This window comes from Lissotriton helveticus, chromosome 5_1, assembly GCF_964261635.1.
Source record: "Lissotriton helveticus chromosome 5_1, aLisHel1.1, whole genome shotgun sequence".
NCBI classification, from domain to species: domain Eukaryota; kingdom Metazoa; phylum Chordata; class Amphibia; order Caudata; family Salamandridae; genus Lissotriton; species Lissotriton helveticus.
The window spans coordinates 1,016,227,536-1,016,249,335 of record NC_136065.1 but is presented as its reverse complement, the minus strand read 5'-3'; the positions used below and the strand labels follow the sequence as shown (position 1 = coordinate 1,016,249,335).

General features: G+C 43.1%; 1 protein-coding gene across 2 annotated transcripts in view; it reads left to right on the top strand.

Annotated features, from left to right (window-relative positions):
• EDRF1 (erythroid differentiation regulatory factor 1) overlaps window positions 1-21,800 on the top strand; it is a 411,894-nt gene that overhangs the window by 323,657 nt on the left and 66,437 nt on the right. For both annotated transcript variants that reach the window (XM_078643521.1, XM_078643520.1), the window contains one exon: window positions 4,116-4,334. In XM_078643521.1, coding sequence (XP_078499647.1) covers window positions 4,116-4,334 — 219 coding nt within the window. The remainder of the gene's footprint in view (window positions 1-4,115; window positions 4,335-21,800) is intronic.

The following is a 21,800-nucleotide window of genomic DNA, read 5'->3' as shown; positions in this document are numbered from 1 at the left end:
ATATTTAACATGCTAAAACCAGAAGTAAAAAACGTATTAAATATATATAACAAAGACTCGCGACTGATACAGTTAATGAGACCATCTACACACAGTCCAGTAATCATATAATGTGGACAGTAATGCTAGAACCACCAACATCATCAAATGCACTATTTTATTAAGGACTCCTATTCCGGATCCGAATTGTCCAGGCCCAACTGACAAATTTAGCTACGCCTATAACAAAAGGTTTTGTAGTGTCAGATTTCAGGATTCTTCTAGCGGCCAGTGCGGATCTGGTTCCCAGTAAACGACATACGGGGCTTAGCCATACACGTCTAGGTTGTAAATACATTGGACAGAAAAGAGGAAATGGTCAACAGTTTCTACCTCATCCACACAAAAGGGACATTTATCATTACCAGATAGATTCCAATTTTTCGTTAGCCCTCGAAGCGGAAGAGAGCCTACTCTAAACTGGTGGTAAAGTTTGCGATCTAATGGCTTTGTTATAATATCCCAGTATTCTTCATAAATGGAGTCGTCCTTAATAACAAGGAATAATGCTGTCATGGAGCTACCCAGAGCAGATGCTAGTCTCTTAGCCTTAATCCTACTCCAGTAAGCATCCCTAAAAAGCTTCTTAGAGGGAAAAACAGCATTGGCGGGGTTGGCCCATAAGGTCCCCATCCCCATATCGGTCAGTGTGGCTTTTATTTCAGATAACCAGGGAATCCTATGCGAGCCCCTTAACCCTTTAACTTCTAGTAAGGCCTTAGCATACAAGGACAATTCCGGTGTCGTCCACAGTCGTCGCCAAAACGCCAGTGGTCTATACCGTACCATGTCCTCAACGGGCTGACATCCTAGGTCGTATAATAGGGGAATACAAGGTGTAGATTGAGATAACCCAATTGCTGACCTAAGGAATTTATTCTGAGCAACCTTTAGTTCTATTTCTCTGAGGTGCATCATATGTCTCCTGCATTCCTCCCTCTCTCTTACAGCTTCTGAACATAGCGCTCTGATTTCTGAAGACATACTTGACAGTAATCATGGGTTTCCTAGATTTAAGCATGTCTGTTGCGGTCTTTCATATTTTTACCTTGAATTTGTTTCTGCATTATTGACTGGAGCTGCTTCAAGTGTAAAGTGATCTGCCACTTATGTTATTCCTGGCGAAAGGTGCTTTCCAGGAATTACAAAGCTAATCACCGCAATACATGGAGTGTTCCCTATCAGGGAGTTAAGTAGAAGTTGCTTGCCATAATGAGATTTGCAGTACAAGTCTTTGGTTTCCTTCATTAATATGGAACAGGCCACCATTCCTGAGCTCCATCTAAATAGATATTTGACTTTTGGAAGTGGTTCAAAAGCAAAGAACCAAAGGCCTGATAAGCTGGAGTGTTTGTTGTACATGGTGGACCTTTTCTAGCCACAGTCCTGCATTTCTCTACACTTTTGTGTTTTTTCCCTAGGCGCCTCCAGTGTCAGGCTCCTCCACGTAATCCTCAGGGCTGTGTTGACACCTCTAGACAACCCCAAGTCCGGTCTTAGGAAACAACGCAGACTTTAGTGGTAATCAAGCGGGGGGAAGGAAAGGGTAGGGACTGCGGGGAGGGAGATCTGAAGAAGACAGAGGTACACAGGGTAAGTACAATGTTCACAATTCTCAGCTAACTACAACAACATCTAGAATGTGAGGTAGCCCTCTTTCCTAAACTCACCTGAAACAAAATATAAGTAAAGCCTAGACCATAGAAGAGAGCAGAGGGCAGTTGCGGGATCACTTCCTGTATTTAGGGTGAGCAAGACAAAAAGGCATAAGTCACATATACATAGGATGAAGGTAACATTACATCGGTGTATACTGCATGTTAAGATTCACCTGACACCTACCAATGGTGTTGGAATGATGTGCTATTAACGCCAAGCCAATAGCGGCAACATACCCTCTCTGATCTCTCTCCTGAAGTAAAACAAAACAATCGCTATGAGGTTGTGCACCAGGAACAATAATCTCTTGTTCCTAATGTTGTTTCCACAAAGACGGTAAATGCATGAAAGTAATGTTCTGATTCTTTCGCATAAGATACTCTTAATATAGGATCTATATTCACAAAAGGAGGATGTTCCCAAAGTACCTAGACCCCCTTTCAGTCTCGCAGCAAAATTACCTATTCCACTGGGTACTACTTGAAGCAACAAAAGAACATAAAAGGAACTCCTCTGCACGAGACCTGGGAACCGGTCTCATCCAACAGAGGTATTCAACCAAAGTATCTCCTCTGCACGAGACCCGAAAACTGGTCTCAACCAACAGAGGAGCATGCTACCTTCTCACTATCCTGGGAAGAATCACCGTTCCTCCAAGGACTCCGGTGGATCAATAATGGATGTTAATAATCTCGCCCTGGGGTCCAAAGGCAGCACACTGCTGAACATGGGCAAGAAAACTCTTACCGCATCACCGGAGTTACCAAGGAGCCGCGGAACTGGAATCATCGGCACTGCGTCCTCTCGAAGCCCTCCTCAAATACGCTTCCGGGTTTGCGCGACGTCACGTACGACGTGACCCGCACAGCATGCCGGGAGTTGAAGTTTCTGGTGGATCGTTTGCCGCAATTGAGGCAGTCAGTGTCTACCAGCGGCCGGGGAATCGAGACATCCAGTATATGGTGATCTATCCTATTACTCCATCATAAGTAAAGACTAGGAGTAGGAGTACAAGAGTTACTTCAGTCAGTAGTGTTATCTTTTATCGCCAAGCAGTGTTTCACTCCATAAAAGAGGAATATGCACAGGGTATTAGGCAATGCAAATGTTGAGGAGGCATCTGATTCAGGTGTCAGGTTCTTTGTCCCTTCTTCTGGCAAAACCACTACCAGTCTGCTAGACTGTTCTCAGTTTTGTCGGCACTAGATTTGCATATTAAGTGTGTCTGAATATGCATTTTGTGGCAAACCTATTTAAAAACATAGGTGAGGTATTCCTTAAACAACAATCCCACCTGTTTTTCAGATATTTGTTTTGTTAGTATCACAAGTATCTGTTGGGGTTCCACTAGCCAAATGATCGATGGTAAATGTTAGGAAGACAAAAGTGAGGGGTGCTTAGCTCTAGGCTCAGATAGTATGCAACAAACTGTAGATCAGCTAGTTTAATAATTTTAACAGTCAGCTGAATAAATCTAAGAGCCAGCTGATAATACAGGTGTATTTATCTCATACATACATGTTGATATGATAAGGATACAGAGGCAGAAATTTCCTGCTGTATTTTATTCTCAAATTTTATTTCCTTCAAGCTTTCTTTATTGATTTTGTCAGGCGTAAACACATACAGTGACAGCATTGCTGAAGTAGTGAGGCCATTATACATGTCCAGGATGCTAGCAGAATAAACAGTGTCTATAAATCACAGGTCTCATTGCTAAGAGAAAAGGGATAGATGCATCATCACTGTCAATTCAATAAGAACATATACATAAGCAATTTGTCCTCTTAGCATCCCTGCTCCCAAATACACCAAAACAATTAACTAGCAGGAGAGTCTGTGTCGGTACTTCAAAGGGCGCCTGTGGTGGGGAGGTCATCTTCTCAATTTATTGTAACATTTATTTATTTCTATTTGAAATGTAGGATAGTTTGAAAAAAACAGACAAGGGATCACTTCCTGAATAAGAGAGGTCTGTTTTTCTGAAATGTGTAGATTTTTAGTTTCCCATATTTCTTTCCACTCAACGTTAAGTTCACACGTGCAAAAAGCCGTTGAGTCAAGAAATTGCAACCTGTTCTCTAAATCTGGGACAATATGAAATTTAGGAATATAAAGATTCCTTTATTGCATTTTGAACAAACAAAATAAAACTTTATTTTTCAGAGCTTTTGTTGAAAAATAAATATTTGCATTTTTTTTACGTTTCTGAAAACTGTTTATTTAAATAAATTACAAACGTCTTCACACTCAGAGTTTTAATTCTGTCTCAATTCGACAGTACTGCCTAGTTTGCAAGAGCATGGCATTCTAAACCTTTTTTTTCATAATTATCCATTTGGTACTGAAAAAATATTGAGAATGTGAGGAATAAACCCGTTGTTTTGACACTTCTCTTTTTCCCTTTTTGTGATTAGGATTTGCGTGGGCTACCGACTTGTCCACTGATCTGGAATGCCAGCTTTCAGTTAGCTGCAAATGCTACGAAGCAGCTAATGAAATTCTACTGTTCAGCCATTTGAAAAATCAACATCCAGAACAGCATACCCAAGTGCTGAAAAGACTTGGCAACATCAGAAATGAAATTGGAGTATTTTTCATGAACCAGGCTGCTGCCATCCAGACAGAGCGGACAGGTTGGTATTTCCTATATTCCTTCTTCACTATTTTACATCCATATGGTTGCACAATACAAGAATCTGTTAAGTGGCCTAAGTGATCAACACCATAATAAAGTTATTATACTCCATATTTCCTATATTTATTGTTAAAAAATTCCGGATCGACAGGATTGTGTAGATATTCATTCTTGTTTGGATCGTTTTTAATTTTATTACAGTTTGTTCAGCCAGAGCCTACAGCTAGAATTAGGTACAGTTGTACAGTTTGGTATGGGTATGAGGGCTCGGATACAGTGTTGAATGCAGTGTCAAAAGCTTCACTTATCCATGACACTTGCAACCTGAGTGTTAAAAACTGTTAGCTGTTCATGGCTCAGGCCACCACGGTTTTGTTTTTTCTCAAATTCAAATGTTATTGATATATATGGCTTCAGACAAAGCTCTTGTCACGAAACGCAGTCACTCCTGGGCGGTAGTTAATTCCTACAAACGATTGACCCCTGCGGCCTACCTCTCCACGACATTTGCACTTTATCTAAAGCGCTGTCTGATTGCCCTAAGATTGGGAGATTGGCGCTTTCTTCAAAATCTTCCCACCTGGCGTCGCAAGAAGGAAGACACAACATGCAGAGGATGCGGGTCAGCAACAGAAACAATCCTGCCCGTGCTCTGCATCTGTCCCTCATTCAATCTCCAGCGCAGATGCCTGCTCAAGCCAGAATGGAACAGGCTTGGTATTCGGACCTGCAGGCACGCCATTATCGCTGCTCTGTCTCCAGATAACATTGTTTTAAATATAAACCTGTCCAAATGTATTCAGCACGCTTATCGCAATCTAGACAAAATGGACATTGCTGAGGCCATATAGCTGATTGCTAAGACGGAACCTGCACTTTAATAGACCTTGCAATAACGGGGAGAGTTAATTTACAAATTGAAAGGTTTTTAACTAACATACTTACGGTCACATTTTATTCTTTTATCAGCTTTTATTTATAAAACTGTACACAATGTGATTTGTGCAATCTTTTAAAGATATGTTTTTATATCTAAATAAAGAGTTACTACTATGTGAAACTACTATTGATATAGATCTCATCAGAGAGCACTCTTACACATCTGCTCTGGCACTGCCCGAAACTGAATAGATACTGGAGGAATTCATCTTCATAGTTAGATGTGATGTTTTCAGTACTGATCCCTAGAGAGTCAGGAGTGGTCGTTCTGGGCCCACCATTTAGAGGAAAGTTCCTATAAATGGCAGTGATGTAAGAAGCGTGCTCTGGCCCAAATCGCACCAATTTAAGCAATCCTTGCATTGGTGGGGAATCAGACAGTACTGACCCTGAGAGACTGGGTAGCTAGAATTTGGATCACATTGGTCATGGAAAAAATTACTCTCGTGCTGGACCATAGAGTCAAATTCTTTGGAAAGAACTGTGCACCTTTCTTGAAGCTTTTGAAAAAATATCAGGGACTCGCTTGCCATTGATACCTCTGAGTGCTGTTAATAGTTCCTGAGAGTATTTAACAATTTAGTCATGCTGGGTAGAGCATGGGGTCCAGCAACTTGGAAAGTATACTCCTCTGTTGGCACACTATGTAGACACAAGTAATCGAGTTACTCTTCACCTTCAGATGTCCAGTCTGCTTTTGTAGAGGGGAGTTTACTGGGAGTGAAGTTTTAAGGACTCATTGGAGTTTTGGGATTGGTACAAACATATCACTTCTTCAAGAGTCCATACCCAAAGATGCAGGGCATGCAAGCCAACACCATTAGTGTATTCCAGAAATGTGTGAATGGGGATCTGTGACAATGTTTGATTTATTAGGTTTTAATTGTTGTCAACAGTTTAAAAAAGAAAATACAAACCATCATACATGCAATTATTTAACATAAAAAACGCTTGTGATGCCATTGTTCTACAACATTACTTCCACTAAAATTTAACATGAATTGCTGTTCAAAGCATTACTCCTGAGAGTTAGCAACAGTTACCACACCGTCAGCTGTCCATCTCGTATTACTTTCCATCCCCAATTATGCTATATAGCCACGGCCCTCCCTCCAATTTATTCAATGCATTACCATTGCTAGTACTGCTACGACATGCAGTGCAGCATATAAATATTTAACTTCCTTGACATAACAACCTCCAAATTTGAGATTAAGTAATATGTCAAAAGACATTTGCCGATTTCCTGTTAGAGATCATTCCAACATCAACCAAAAATGGTAAAGTAATCCTCCTTACAGGTTTTCAGGAAAGGGCAATTCAATTCATGGCATTGTGATCAGCTGATAACCCCTTTTCCATGCACAGCCGAACGGTCCTTCTACTTCTGTCTCTCAACCAAGGCACTGGTGATCTTCGACAGTGTGCAAGCTAAACTCCTCTTCCTTTGAAGAAACACTATTGCATCTTTTCATAGCTGTAGAAATTGCCAAATGGCATTGTATTCAGAGGTTTGATTGAAGGGGAATATACTTTTGATGAGCTTGTTTGTAGGCGGTCACTTACAAATACATCTGATCCCCAAAGTACTGCCGAAACGAAATAATCATGATAGCCCCAGAGTGACTTTGCCAAAAGTGGTTCACTGATCTGCCAGGGCAGTCACATAGGAAATTCAGGGGCTAAGATTAGTCAATGAGATTCATGGTTGTGAGTCTCAAATTTCCCAACTAAAAAAAATCAGTGGCCACAGTGTAGAGGACTGAGATGACCAAGATTTTTTTCCACAAGGAATAGTGTCAGTTCTGTTTTGCATTAGGTGGACTTCTGTCTATAGAGGCACAGTGGGTTGAAATGATATGATTGCCAGTGGTATGCCTAGAAACCTTAGACTGGCAGAACATTTCAGGCCTACTACTGCCAATATTTGTGAATTTCAATAAGTAGTAAACTTGCCCCCGTTCAAAGAATACTTCTATGGGTGCAGATTTACTACTTCTTTTGGAAAACCAGTCCCTATATATATTTAAGATCCAGATCCAAAAAATGAACTAGTTAAAACCCCTTGCTGAAATGAGAACACCAAGAAAAAACAGCACAGACACAGCAGACCCGACTCAGGGCCCCCAGACCCATCCAACAAACCAAGAATGCATATGAGGGATGTCATACCCCAAATTCTCCCTGGCTATTTTCCCTGGAAACTCACGACTACGGTCACGTACAACAAAATGGCCTGGAGTTCCTTCCCTGGGATCACTTATTTTAAATGTATTGTTCCTGCATTCACTTTTTTCTGCTACAAGAAGCCTTAATGATAGAGTTCTCAAATTGGTGCATGTGGGTAGGGCCCCATGCTTCTAGTTTTCGCCATTTACAAATCATTTTATCAAGTTACTGACAGCCCCTTGTACTAAGCCCGAGTCTGAATGAGAGGAGTGTGTGCAGGCATATTAGTAAGGCGAGCCAAGCCTTGGGATTGGCTTGGCTGCAAGAGTCCGTGCACAAGTGAAAACCTTTGGCATGTATATTGTGTAACAAACCTAATGTAAGAAAATTATACAATCTGTTCAAAATTCAAAAGAGTGTACTTCATTATGCGAAATGTTTCGCATTAGTGCATCAGATTATATGACTGCATAGACACACATTTATTAAAAGTGATACTTTTTTGAGACATTCAAGGCTCACCCCCCGAATCACAATGGCATTAGTGAAGTAAGAGGAAAGTCAGTGGTTATGTAAATCCTAAATGTGGCCTTGATTTGTATTATAGATGGAGCAACATTAGTCTATTAAATCGAACCTTGGAAATGCTTGTACAGCGCACATCCTGAAATCAAGTGGCCATATCTGACAATGAAATGGGGAGGCTCTGTTAAAAAAAAAAAAATTGACTTGGGTCAAACAATTTGGATAAAAAGAAAAGTCAGTATTGATTCCAGGTTGTCTGGATTGACATTTTGAAATTCAGCCACCAGATGGGTATCTCTGACTCTCGTTTACATCAAAGGTCACGATTTTGTCTTTCATTCTTGGCTCGGGACCAGAAAAACCAGCACAGAGATAGAAGATCGGACTTGGGGCCCCAGACCCAACTCCTAAGCCTAGAATGCATTTATTTGGGGAATGTCGCAGCCGAAACACCCCCACTGAAGCTACACCCCTGAGGACATTATCTGACAGGATCAATGGGCAGTCCGGTTGCAAAACCAAATTTTTTATTTCATCATTCAGTCTTTGAACTTGGTGCTCACCCCTGATTTCAGCATGCTCATTTGACCTTGACTCCAGATTGCATGAGCGTTTTTAGAGGCAAACTAACAGTCCATCAGAACATGGTGCACTTTTAGGAGAGAGTCTGAATTTTGTGCCTGTAGAAATCCATAAATTAGTGATGTGCCTATAAAAGTTGGTATTAACATATCTTTTCTCCCTGACAAAATTTGGTTTTCAATGCTCTTTTAATAAAGAGTTCACTTTATGGTCAATGGAGAATATAAGAGCCCTTTGGGTTCCATTTTCTGTCTCTTATTGATAAATAAGAATATCAGGGGAAAAGTATATCCTGTAACCAGAAGGCCCTTCTTTCCTAGGCAGGTGAATATTGTTTTCCCAGTCTAAAGGTGCTGCGTTTTGAACCCATTATAATTACAAAAAGGGGGTGGTGATGGACAGAGTATCTGAGTTAATCAGAACACTCCTACCCAGTCAACAGATCAGGGCTTGATCCATCACCGTTTTTTAGCTCACTGCACTATCCCAGTTCAGAACCTGGCTATATGCAAATTAGTCTGTCCCTGGCCCAGTGCATCATGGGAACAGGGCAGACCAAACTACCAAGCCAATTCTTCACTGGAAAGGAAACAAGCTTCCGGGGACCGGTTTCTGGCATTACAGCCGTCTTCGGCCCGGCTTGCTTGAATCCTGATGGTGCAATGAGCAAGGGACTCACGTCTGAGCATACCCTTCCACACTCATGGTGGCCAAAATAATTACAAAAAGGGGGTGGTGATGGACAGAGTATCTGAGTTAATCAGAACACTCCTACCCAGTCAACAGATCAGGGCTTGATCCATCACCGTTTTTTAGCTCACTGCACCATCCCAGTTCAGAACCTGGCTATATGCAAATTAGTCTGTCCCTGGCCCAGTGCATCATGGGAACAGGGCAGACCAAACTACCAAGCCAATTCTTCACTGGAAAGGAAACAAGCTTCCGGGGACCGGTTTCTGGCATTACAGCCGTCTTCGGCCCGGCTTGCTTGAATCCTGATGGCGCAATGAGCAAGGGACTCACGTCTGAGCATACCCTTCCACACTCATGGTGGCCAAAATAATTACAAAAAGGGCGTGGTGATGGACAGAGTATCTGAGTTAATCAGAACACTCCTACCCAGTCAACAGATCAGGGCTTGATCCATCACCGTTTTTTAGCTCACTGCACCATCCCAGTTCAGAACCTGGCTATATGCAAATTAGTCTGTCCCTGGCCCAGTGCATCATGGGAACAGGGCAGACCAAACTACCAAGCCAATTCTTCACTGGAAAGGAAACAAGCTTCCGGGGACCGGTTTCTGGCATTACAGCCGTCTTCGGCCCGGCTTGCTTGAATCCTGATGGTGCAATGAGCAAGGGACTCACGTCTGAGCATACCCTTCCACACTCATGGTGGCCAAAATAATTACAAAAAGGGGATGGTGATGGGCAGAGTATCTGAGTTAATCAGAACACTCCTACCCAGTCAACAGATCAGGGCTTGATCCATCACCGTTTTTTAGCTCACTGCACCATCCCAGTTCAGAACCTGGCTATATGCAAATTAGTCTGTCCCTGGCCCAGTGCATCATGGGAACAGGGCAGACCAAACTACCAAGCCAATTCTTCACTGGAAAGGAAACAAGCTTCTGGCATTACAGCCGTCTTCGGCCCGGCTTGCTTGAATCCTGATGGTGCAATGAGCAAGGGACTCACGTCTGAGCATACCCTTCCACACTCATGGTGGCCAAAATAATTACAAAAAGGGGGTGGTGATGGACAGAGTATCTGAGTTAATCAGAACACTCCTACCCAGTCAACAGATCAGGGCTTGATCCATCACCGTTTTTTAGCTCACTGCACCATCCCAGTTCAGAACCTGGCTATATGCAAATTAGTCTGTCCCTGGCCCAGTGCATCATGGGAACAGGGCAGACCAAACTACCAAGCCAATTCTTCACTGGAAAGGAAACAAACTTCCGGGGACCGGTTTCTGGCATTACAGCCGTCTTCGGCCCGGCTTGCTTGAATCCTGATGGTGCAATGAGCAAGGGACTCACGTCTGAGCATACCCTTTCACACTCATGGTGGCCAAAATAATTACAAAAAGGGGGTGGTGATGGACAGAGTATCTGAGTTAATCAGAACACTCCTACCCAGTCAACAGATCAGGGCTTGATCCATCACCGTTTTTTAGCTGAGCATACCCTTCCACACTCATGGTGGCCAAAATAATTACAAAAAGGGGGTGGTGATGGACAGAGTATCTGAGTTAATCAGAACACTCCTACCCAGTCAACAGATCAGGGCTTGATCCATCACCGTTTTTTAGCTCACTGCACCATCCCAGTTCAGAACCTGGCTATATGCAAATTAGTCTGTCCCTGGCCCAGTGCATCATGGGAACAGGGCAGACCAAACTACCAAGCCAATTCTTCACTGGAAAGGAAACAAGCTTCCGGGGACCGGTTTCTGGCATTACAGCCGTCTGAACCCATGCGCAAACTGGATCTTAAGCTTCGTTCTGGAAGGGTGAATCACTTCTTCTCATTATGTTATTGATATTCAAGTCTTATATTTCATTGTGTTTGTATGGTTTCCATTATGAGAAGTGTGTTTTGAGGACAAAGCCATCCTTCCTTCCAAAAGTGATATACGATTTTCATGCAAATTCCTCAACCCTTCCTTGTCAGCAAAAATGTTAGTCAATACTATTGATATCAGTAGGACTTTTTGATATAACTAAAGATATTAGAAAATCTCCCAAACTATTTGTTAATTATGGTTCCATACTTATAGCTTTATCAACAACAAAACAATACAGACAGAGTTGGATTGTTTCATCTGTTGAAAAATGTTATAAAAAAGAAATAGACACCTAAGGAAATCAGTGGCATACACTGCTAGAAAAAAAGTTGCATTTCTTTTCTTTACAATACATGTATTCAGAAATTAATGCCTATCTCCATACAGAACAAAAAGATAAAGAGAAGGCAACACAATCCAATTAAAAATGATATCACAGAAAGTGTGCACTACAAGCAGCATACAGCTGACATCATATGTCAGGGAGTTTACAATACAGAATAAATTATCTTTAAAGACCTGATTTAATAGATTTCAGACCTAGATCATCCTATACATATAGCTGATTATTTTTTGTTTTAGTATACCTTATCTTAGAAATAGATTTGCGCAGGAGCGAGCCATCTGACCTAGAAAGCTGGTTGGCGTTTGCATGGGTAATAATAAAATGGTGCATTTGTAGCAAACCAGTATTTTATTCTGCTAGCACTTTGATGAGAACAAAAAATAGGAAGTGAGAAAATGTTGTAACGAGACAAAATTAAGTGAATATAACTGAGAGCTGGTGGAAGATGGCTAGGCAAACCTTCAATGTGCTGTAATATGTGAGAAAGAAAGGCAGAGCAATTTGCAATCTAGAGTTTCTTACGGAGAAGAGTTGCACTGCATAACTTGTTAACAGCAAAGGCTGCCCTGATCAGCGTTGGCGTGAAGACAGTGTTCCCCACGAAGGGCAAACACCCACTGCAGTAGCAGTCAGTCTGTCTTCCTCCAGGACTTGGCTTTATCAGTTTCAGTCTTCAGGTGAGATGCATCATCTGCAAAATGTGAAGTGCACTGGCAGCAGGTGAGACAGTCTCTTGCAAAATAATCTGGGCAAAGGACCTCTCCTGACAAGTGGTCAAGAGGCTGTCCTTCTATACTAAATATACTAAATAATGCCAGAAATTGGAATTTCTGACATAAGTTTGGGAATGTCTAACACAGATTATGTGTATGAAGGTATGGGTCCCAGATGTTTTCTTATAAGCATATAAGGCAAAAGGACGCCAATTCAGACTACATTATTCAGATTATATGTCTGTGTTCTTATTTAACCTTGGCATGGTGAGGAGGATACATTTGGCGAGGAGGAATGTCTCCTTAGATGTTGTATCTGTGTCATTAATCGAAGAACTGTACAATATCACAGTTCCTAAAAACATAAGATCTGGTTACCTCTGCATTAAAAGGTAGACATGGCATTGATTCTGCATAAAACAGGGAATATGACGGTTTCCATTTTTTAGGTTAGGAAAGATGGCAGTCCCTATGAACTAAGATGGAGTCAAGCCTACATAAGATGGAGTCCGACATTGCGAATTTATGTCTTTGAAATAATCTACCAGAGTATCCTTAAAAACCACTGGGGTGTGCTTCCTCCAGATGTTTAGCTGTATGATTAGCTTGCGACAATTTTATAGTTACTAGTTCTCATATCCCACCTCAGATCTCAAACATCAATGGAGTTGAAGTTGGAAGGTGTGTAAGAGGACTTAAAAAATATTCTTATATGTAATAGAAGGTTTTCCATTAGTATGGCCTAAATGTTCAGCACCATAAAGCGTAACTTTGGTTCCGTAAACATGTAGTTTTCAATAATTTTGTGCAATTTTAAATAATCCAACAGTTATGGCAGACAGCGCCACCTTTTACTGTTCGTATACTCTGGGTATAAGCAGCTTCAATAACAGATCCTTGTAACCAGTCCCCACTCTTAGCTCCTTCTTGTGATTTCTCTTCACAATTCTTCTCATCCCACTTTACTCTTGAATCTCATTCTCTTATGAACAGGTCACAAATCTCCATGAGGTCCAGTCCTTAAATCTTCGAGACTCCGTAATCCAGTATCATCTCACCCTTTAACTCCTCTAGTAAGTTAAGCATTCTCAGACTCTTTGGACATCTAAGGATGCTAAAGTCCTAAGCAGTGTATACAATTACTGACTTCGATGATTTCCTGAAGAGCTTCTCTTTATCCTTTGTAGTCTAAGTCAATGTTTCGATTCCCAGTGACCACTATTTTATTTGTAGCTTAATTTCAGTAGCTGCTGCCAGTGATACAATCTTCAAAATCATGATTGCTTACTTCACTATAACCAATGCGTGGGAAATATTCTCCCTAGGTTTTACAAAAGGGATGTTCCATTTCTGAATGGCAATCTATTAGTATCACCTCCTGGAATCTAGCGAAGGTCACCACAGTTGCTTCCTTTGGATGAAATTAATATTTTATTCTGAGAATACTACACACCATGTGCATGAATAGCAATGGAGGTTTCTCTGAAACAAGTGCCTTTCATCACCGTTTGTGAGCTTTAGTCGGGAATTTGGACTATCTGTATGCCACATTACAAGTTATTTTGAAGGCATGTGCATGTATTGCAGTATTACTCTCCTAGATAATAATACCCTTTTGATCTGTGTTTGCAGGTCGCCGCAGCTCTTTCCCTAAACCATGGTGTCTTACAACCTTTCCGAGCTCCTTAGCTAAGTTAAGTGTGTGCTGTGTGTGTCTGTATGCGTGTGTAAAACTCAACTGTTCCTGGGGGAAGTTTTCAACTTGTATCTTTACTTATAGATGTATAGTGTCTGATTAAGAAATAATGAAAAACTTTCCTTTCCCTCATTTGGGTACATGATTTGATTGTAAGCTTCTGAAACTAAATCTCCAGTTTCTGACACCTGCCCTCTTTCATTTTTAGAAAAGCCAGCTCTGCTTAGTCCTGGTCTGGTCTAGTCTTGGATAACTCTTTTGTTGTGATGGGCAAAAGAAAACTGATAAGCGCTTGTTTTGATGGCTATTCCTAACCACATATTCTTCACCTTGGGAATACTGGGAGGGGCAAATTGGATCAGGAGATTTTTCTCAGTAGTTCCCTTGTGTGCTGGTAGGTGGTGTCATTCGGATCTGCGTCTGGTTCGATTCGCCCTGGAGGTGATGTCAGCACCACAAATAAACTTCACCTCTGTTTGTTAATCTAAGTTCCTTCCATTCTGCGCCTCTCGCAGAGTTTGCTCCATCCTTTCTGTCACTGACAGAAAACCTTTTCTACTAATATTTTCTAATGTGCAAGGTATGCCTCTCTCCAAAACTGCATGATTTAATCCCTGCAAGGATTGCCATTAACATATATCGATGATGGACTTCCTTGAGCTCTGTCTATGCTTTCTGGGCTCCTCGCAAGATTCAAAATCGTGTGACGATTGTGCTCAGATGAAACCAAAGACCAACTGAGATCAAGAGGTCAAACTGTAAGTCGTGGAACACTGCAGAAAAGCGTAAAAGGCCCATTTTCGTTCGAAGTTGTGAACACATTCCCACTCTCAAAGCCGTTCCTGAGAAAGCTTGTGGTTCCACTTCACGTCATCAGGTAAGTTAAGGTCCAAAAAGAATCATAAACAGTTGAAGCGTGGCTCTTTTCCTTCCTTTCACTCATCTTCAGAAGTCAAGCAAATGTTGGGTTACCACTTGATCTCTGTCCCGTTCTCCCAGAATGCCTTAACTTGTCCCAATTCAGCCTGAATTCCGAGGGCTGTCGGCGACACCGCAACAGATCCAAACTTTAAAGATGCCATGTTATGGATTTTTGCTACCCTTTTGGATCCCTCTGGTATAAATTCACAATGACCTCTGCTGAGGTTGTGCCGACCTCCTTCACAACTCCAGTCAAACTCTGAAAGCATGCTTCCCTTACCTCAATATTTTTCAAACCCAGAAAAACTTGATTACGATAGTGAAGATACTAAGTTGCATCTCTGTGATGAGGAAAACACTTACTTTTGGACCGTCAGGAAGCCAGTGGCCTGGACACATCTCCTGACACTGGCCTCAACTCAGCACCCCACCATGGAGGAATAGGTCTCCTTTGCAGTGATGATTGGGAGGCGGCAGGCTTCCTCAGAGCTGCTCTCTCCTTTATCAAATCCCTCACAGACAACCCTATAGAGCACCAAGATCTTGCCTCCTGTATATAGCCAGATTGTTAGGAGACATAGGCCACCTCTGGGGGGGGGGGGCCTCATGGTACAAGCTTCAACAAGTAGGTTGAACCCAAATTCCTTCCAGACTGCGCCTCCAGAAAGAGAGTCTAAATGCATAGTGGTCTTTGGGAAAGGAAGGTTCTCCGCATCCAGCCTCTCCCTCAGATCTGTTAACCCCCTGGGGTGTTACTCCCACATGTTGCAGGAAATGGGGGGGGGCCCTCATGGTACACGCTTCAACAAGTAGGTTGAACCCAAATTCCTTCCAGACTGCGCCTCCAGAAAGAGAGTCTAAATGCATAGTGGTCTTTGGGAAAGGAAGGTTCTCCGCATCCATTCTCTCCCTCAGATCTGTTAACCCCCTGGGGTGTTACTCGCACATGTTGCAGGAAATGGTGAGTATCATCTTGGCCCACAGTCTCCGATGACCTTCGAGTCTGTAGTAAATCATACAAGATGGCCAAGATGCGGAAAAGTACATTATTAGGTTGACACTGGATATTAACTACTGATTGGGTTTAGGTAGTTGGTACTTGCGTGAAACACAGGGACTGCGGATGGATCAGATCCATGGGCTTATCCAGCGTAGTCCAAACATCACTCATGGACATGCCATTCAGTTGCACCCATCTCTTCGTAGATGAGGCAGACGAGGCCCAGGAGCGCTTTTAGGAGAGTAAGGCTACTGTGTGCTCACTCGACCTTTCGTCATGTGTGCTGCAGTTTCCCCATACAATACTTCCCCGTTTGATGCTTCAGGAGGAGCAGCTAACCGAGGCAACACCAAAACCTGTCTCCATAACAACAGGCTTCCAAACCCCTTCGAGGTAGTATTCCGGGATCTAATAGTCAGCATCCAAGCCCTCAGGGTACACACTAGTCAGTCCTCCATGACCACAGAGAGCGGTCCGGCATCAGAAATCTGGACTGGTTGCGACTCCTGTTACTTTCTGGTGCAGAAGAAGGATGGAGGACCTTGTCTGATATTAGATCTTTACCCTCTGAACGTCTTCCTCAAATAGAACACACTCAAGATTCTTGCACTGGCCCACGTTCTATGTGCCCTGGATCCGGGTGTTGGAGGATGGGGTTAGACTTACAACGCATATATTTCCACATTTTCATCCTGCAGTCCCAGAGAGGTTAACTATAGTTTCAAGTAGTTTAATAGCACCAATGAGATCCTAGTCGAGTCTAATATGGTAGAAAATATAGTGATTTGGTATCAAAAACCTCTGAGGTTAAATTTACTAGTTAAAATAGGCTACTGGAAGCCACATGGTACTTCATAATAAGACAGTACAATCTAAAGCACGCTTTCGCAATTCCCAGATGAGAACGAAAGCCTGCCAAACTGCTTTCTGATGCATGAAAGAGTGATATATGGCAATAATATCCCTTATTCTGGGTTTAAAATATGAGTATGCTGTTAATTGTGAATCCACCACCTGCACCTCATTACAAGAGGTTGTCTTCTATGACTGCTTGTTGATACGTTGCCCAAAAGAGGGTTCTCCACACCCTCTGGCATGAAAAACTAGGGGCCTGATTATGAGTTTGGCGGTCTTGAAGCAAGCCACCACGCCAACGTCCAGCGCCAAGACCGCTAAACCTGTAGTCAGACCACCTGCCTGATTACGAGTTTTAGCCCTGCGGTGGTGGTCTCACAGCAGTGCCTTTTCAAAGGCTCATAGGAAAGCCTTCAAAACGCACTGCTGTGGGACCGCCGCAGCCCTTCTTGCACAAACAAAAATGCACAATGTTGTGTATTTCTGCCCGTACAAGATCAGGGAGTGCAGAAATACAGGGGGACAACATGTGCCCCCCTGCATGCACCCCCATGTACATGGGCAACATGGAACCATGTAGGGCCCCCTTTGTTTCCTCACCGCAACCCTTTTCATGGTGGGCTCACCACCATAAAAAGGAGGGCTGTGAGGAAACTCGTAATATGCTAGGTGGTGACGTGGCACCGCCAGCATATTACTTTTCCTCATACTGCTACCGCTGAGCCACCACCAGAGGATTAAGGATTCCGGCAGTAGCAGTAGTCCATGCCCCTCCCCCCCCCCCCCCCCCCCCCCCCAAACTAAGAGTTTGGCGGTCCCATGGACCGCTGAACTAGGAAGCAGGCCCTTAGCCAATATTCCAACATGAGACTGAGAACCGGGTGCACGTAAGTCAGGTGCATATTAAGTAATGAGTGCTGTGAGACTCACAGGAATAGCTAGGGGACCTCAAACCCTCTTTCATCATGGTTAGACACACACACAAGAACGCTAGACAATTAGAATATATTTTTAGGATTTATTAAAATTAACCTATCCTAGTGCATACAGTATTAATAGTGGTTACTATGAAAACAAGCACAATAGTGACGACTAGTAAAATCATAGACTAGAGGTACAGACTTTTTATTGTGCATCTCTGTAGGGAGATTGCCTACGTGTCTCTGTGTTGAAGGTGCATTCCGACAACCTTAAGTGTACGTGTTATGCTGCTGCCCTGAATTATATGAATGGTGGATATGTTTTGGGGCATCTTGTACATGACTGCACAAGATGATGGTAACTATACATACTTTTCTTTGTCCATGGTAGCTACACCTGCCTGGAATGTCCCTGTTGCTCAGGCCCACCTCTCTGATCCTAGTGTTGTGGCATCAGTTGGGAAGGACAGTATCCATAACGGATACTGCTGTATAGCCCCTGGCTACTCCAGAACATCATGAAAAGGTCTTCCAGACTCTCAAATCCCTTTGGATGAGGATGTTCATAATGACACGAACAGTGATTACCCCCGGGATTAGCTAACAACCCTAAATAGGAAGCTACAATATTCTTAAGCACTGGTCTTTCCAATCTTTTAATGTTTGGAACAAGAATGTTACCTGTTTCGTATAGCAGCATGCACCTTTGCCCTGTGTGACCCAACTGTATCTGCAACTGGTATCCTGACTTCGACACATCCCACTAACATGCTAATTGTGTGTATGCACTGAGGCTTACGCCTGTCCCTGGGAAGCCAAGGTCCAAAATTAGTTCTGTGACCTAGAGGGATGCCTGCTTTAGTCCTATGAAAATAGTGTCCATGACCTGGGATGTTGACTTGAAATGGTGGTGATAGTGTACCAATTTTTGTTGAATTAATACTCATGAACAGACCATTTTCTTGTGACACAGAAGTGTGGTCCTTTTCAGTGTAGTACCCAGAACCTTGCACTAACAGCATGCATGTTAAGTGTGTAGCCCACTGTGGAAATGTGTGCGTGATATGAGCATGTTTGCTAGAACCATTGAGATACATTTTAGATTCCCCTTGATGGCATGAGATGGAGGCTAGATCTTCTCGAGGTTGTGGTAGTGTATTGGTTGGATTCCCGTGGTAGGAGGGTGAAGACCCAGACACTGAAGTGTTAGAGAGGATGGAGGCAGGGCAACCCCCAGAAATTATATAAGTAAGGAATTGCTGATTAAATGGAAGGGTAAGGAGGGGTGGGTCTGCAGATTCTGTTGTTAAAGGTGGCGTAAATGTCTAGGCAGGGCCTGTCTGTCTCTGATTGCTAGTTCAGGAAGGCTAATGACAGCCAGGTGCAGACTCTTCACTCTTTGTTGTGCCCATGTTGTGGACGTGCTTTCTTTATGCCAGCATCATCGCTAGCTACAGCCAGAAAAGAGATTACATTTGAGAGGGAGCCACCCCAAATCAGTTCCAGAACCTTAGAAATTGGATCCAACCCACTTTCTGGAAAACTTAATACGAAAGTGGGACCCCGCACCAACCCACTTTGTTCCATTTCCAAATTCTTCTAGTCCAAAGAAGGGAGTGCGCTGCAGAGTACTCAAAGAGCTGCTGTGATACCAGGGCTGGTGTATGCATGACAGACAGTCTCCCAGAGTTTATGGGACATCACCTGAAGTATGTACAACTTGCTGCGAGAAGCTGTGGATCTGCCTAGCTCCTAGAAGCGTGTTTGTCTGCTTGAAGAGGAAAGGAGAGTTCCTTGCTCTGCAGGAAAAGAAGACTGTCCAAGGGGAGCAACCCAGCCGCAATCCCAGTCTGAGAAGAACTCTGAAGAATCGGACTGCCAAGAGGGAGCCGAGACTGACCTGACAGTCATGAGGGGTTGTTTGTCTACCAGAGCATAGTTGTAGTTGTGAACAGTATAAATAAACTTTGGGACAAACAACAAAGTGCTATTAGGCACCCCTGCAGTGTACCGCAGGACTGATGCTGCCGCTACAGGTATATGATGTAACCTCTGAGTAGCTGTCCCCACTGAAATGGGGAACTGCCACAACCCAGAGGCCACAGCTGCTGAAGACCAGCACCCGTCAATCCAGTCTTTTATGTTGATCCCTGCAGAGGTCCACAAACTAGAGGAGTGAGGCCGCTTCCGCGGTAGGTTGATGCCACAGTCTTCTATGCTGATCCCTGCAGTAGTCCACAAACTCGAGGAGTGAAACTGCTGCTGCGGTAGGTTGATGCCACAGTCTTCTATGTTGATCCCTGCAGTATTCCACAAACTTGAGGAGTGAGACTGCTGCCGTGATAGACTGATGCCACAGTCTTCTATGTTGATCCCTGCAGTGGTCCACAAACTCGAGGAGTGAGTCCCCTGCTGTGGTATATTGATGCCACAGTCTTCTATGTTGATCCCTGCAGTAGTCCACAAACTCGAGGATTGAGACCGCTGCCGCGGTAGACTGATGTCACAGTCTTCTATGTTGATCCCTGCAGTAGTCCACAAACTCGAGGAGTGAGACCGCTGCCGTGGTAGACTGATGCCACAGTCTTCTATGTTGATCCCTGCAGTGGTCCACAAACTCGAGGAGTGAAACTGCTGTTGCGGTAGATTGATGCCACAGTCTTCTATGTTGATCCCTGCAGTAGTCCACAAACTCGAGGAGTGAGACCGCTGCCGCGGTAGACTGATACCAAAACCAAAGAAGACATCGATGTTGTAAGCTTACACATGCACGATCCAGTGTCTGCCATGTCAAATCTTCACTGAGCAATTAACGCGAGACCAGGCCTCCAAAGACTGAAACATTGTATGGCAAACACACAAAGATAATCCTGCAGGATGGAGCTGTCCTTATTGGTAAGACTGTTAGAGCTTAAGTGTTGTTGAAACAGACGTACAAGTTACTGATGGAACAACTGCTTGGTGAACTATCACTTGTGCCTAATTTTGCATAGACTCAAATTTCAGGGAGGTAATCTGAGACATTGGGGACAACTTAGATTGGGGAAAAGGGCACATTAGAGGTTGTGTTGTGTTGGAAAGCAATGGGTGTAGTTGTGCCCCCTCTAATTGTATGGTATTCTTTTCTGCTGTGATATTAAAATACTTTCTTTTTACTTAAAGACAAGCACTGGGCTGGACAGTAATTTATTGTGTCTGTTCTTGGAATATTTAAGCCTCTGCTCCCCACACTACCTCCCTAAAAAGCTTTTGACTGCTCGGTCTCGCTACCCTGAGAGTCAAGTGCTGATAAGCTATTCTTGGCCTAGTTTGCAAAGTTATGGTAAGACTTGACCCTAGGACAGCATTGACCACCACAGTTGTAGCTCCTGTCTATTCTGTGGTCCTCCGGGTCTGACACTACCCTTCAGTATACTAAAGGGCGAAGCCAATTCTCCTTCACCCTCTTTGACACGAGTTTCATTATTCCAAACGCTTGTCTGTGCCCACCGTCTTTAAATGGAAAGTTAGCCCCTTGTGATGCGGAAACTCTGTTGTGGCTAACGAAACAACAAAATTACTGAACACAGTAAAATAAAATCCACGCCTCCTGACAAGAATGTAAAAACTCACCCTATTGTAAACAAAGCGTTAGCAAAACGGATCAATTCTTGGTTCATATTCAAGAAGAACATTCACAGCTACTGCACAATTGTCTGGATATAGCAGAGAGGCTTGGGAGTAAATGTGTGATTTTGTTTTTCACTTAAATACAAAATAACAGTCAGCAGCTAATAACTTTTAAATGGAAGGCCAGTCATATTCTCATGCCATCCTAGATTTGGCAAGTTCTGGGCTGGGTGTCAGCTACTCTCAGCTGGTATGGTCAGAAATGACATGCTTGTTTAATACCTCCTTCTTTTAATGAGATTGCGGCCCAAAGAGAAAAATACTTAATTTACAAATTGTTGAAGCGGTGCGGGAGGACCAGTAAAATGTTCTTCTTAGGTTTATCCCCTGATCCCTCCTGACGCTGTAATTGCCTAGCTGGCCCAAGTGGCTGCATTCTAGCCAGTGACTGCATTGTGCTATTGCAGCCAAGCCTCAGTAAAGGACAGCAAGACAGCCTTTTGAGTTGTACGTAGTGGCCATTGTTCGCAGGCGGCTTTTACAGTAAGTTTCTCTTCCCGTAGAACTTTAAGAAAAAAAAGAATGCATTCTAGGAGGGGATTTTTTAATGCAATGGAAGTTT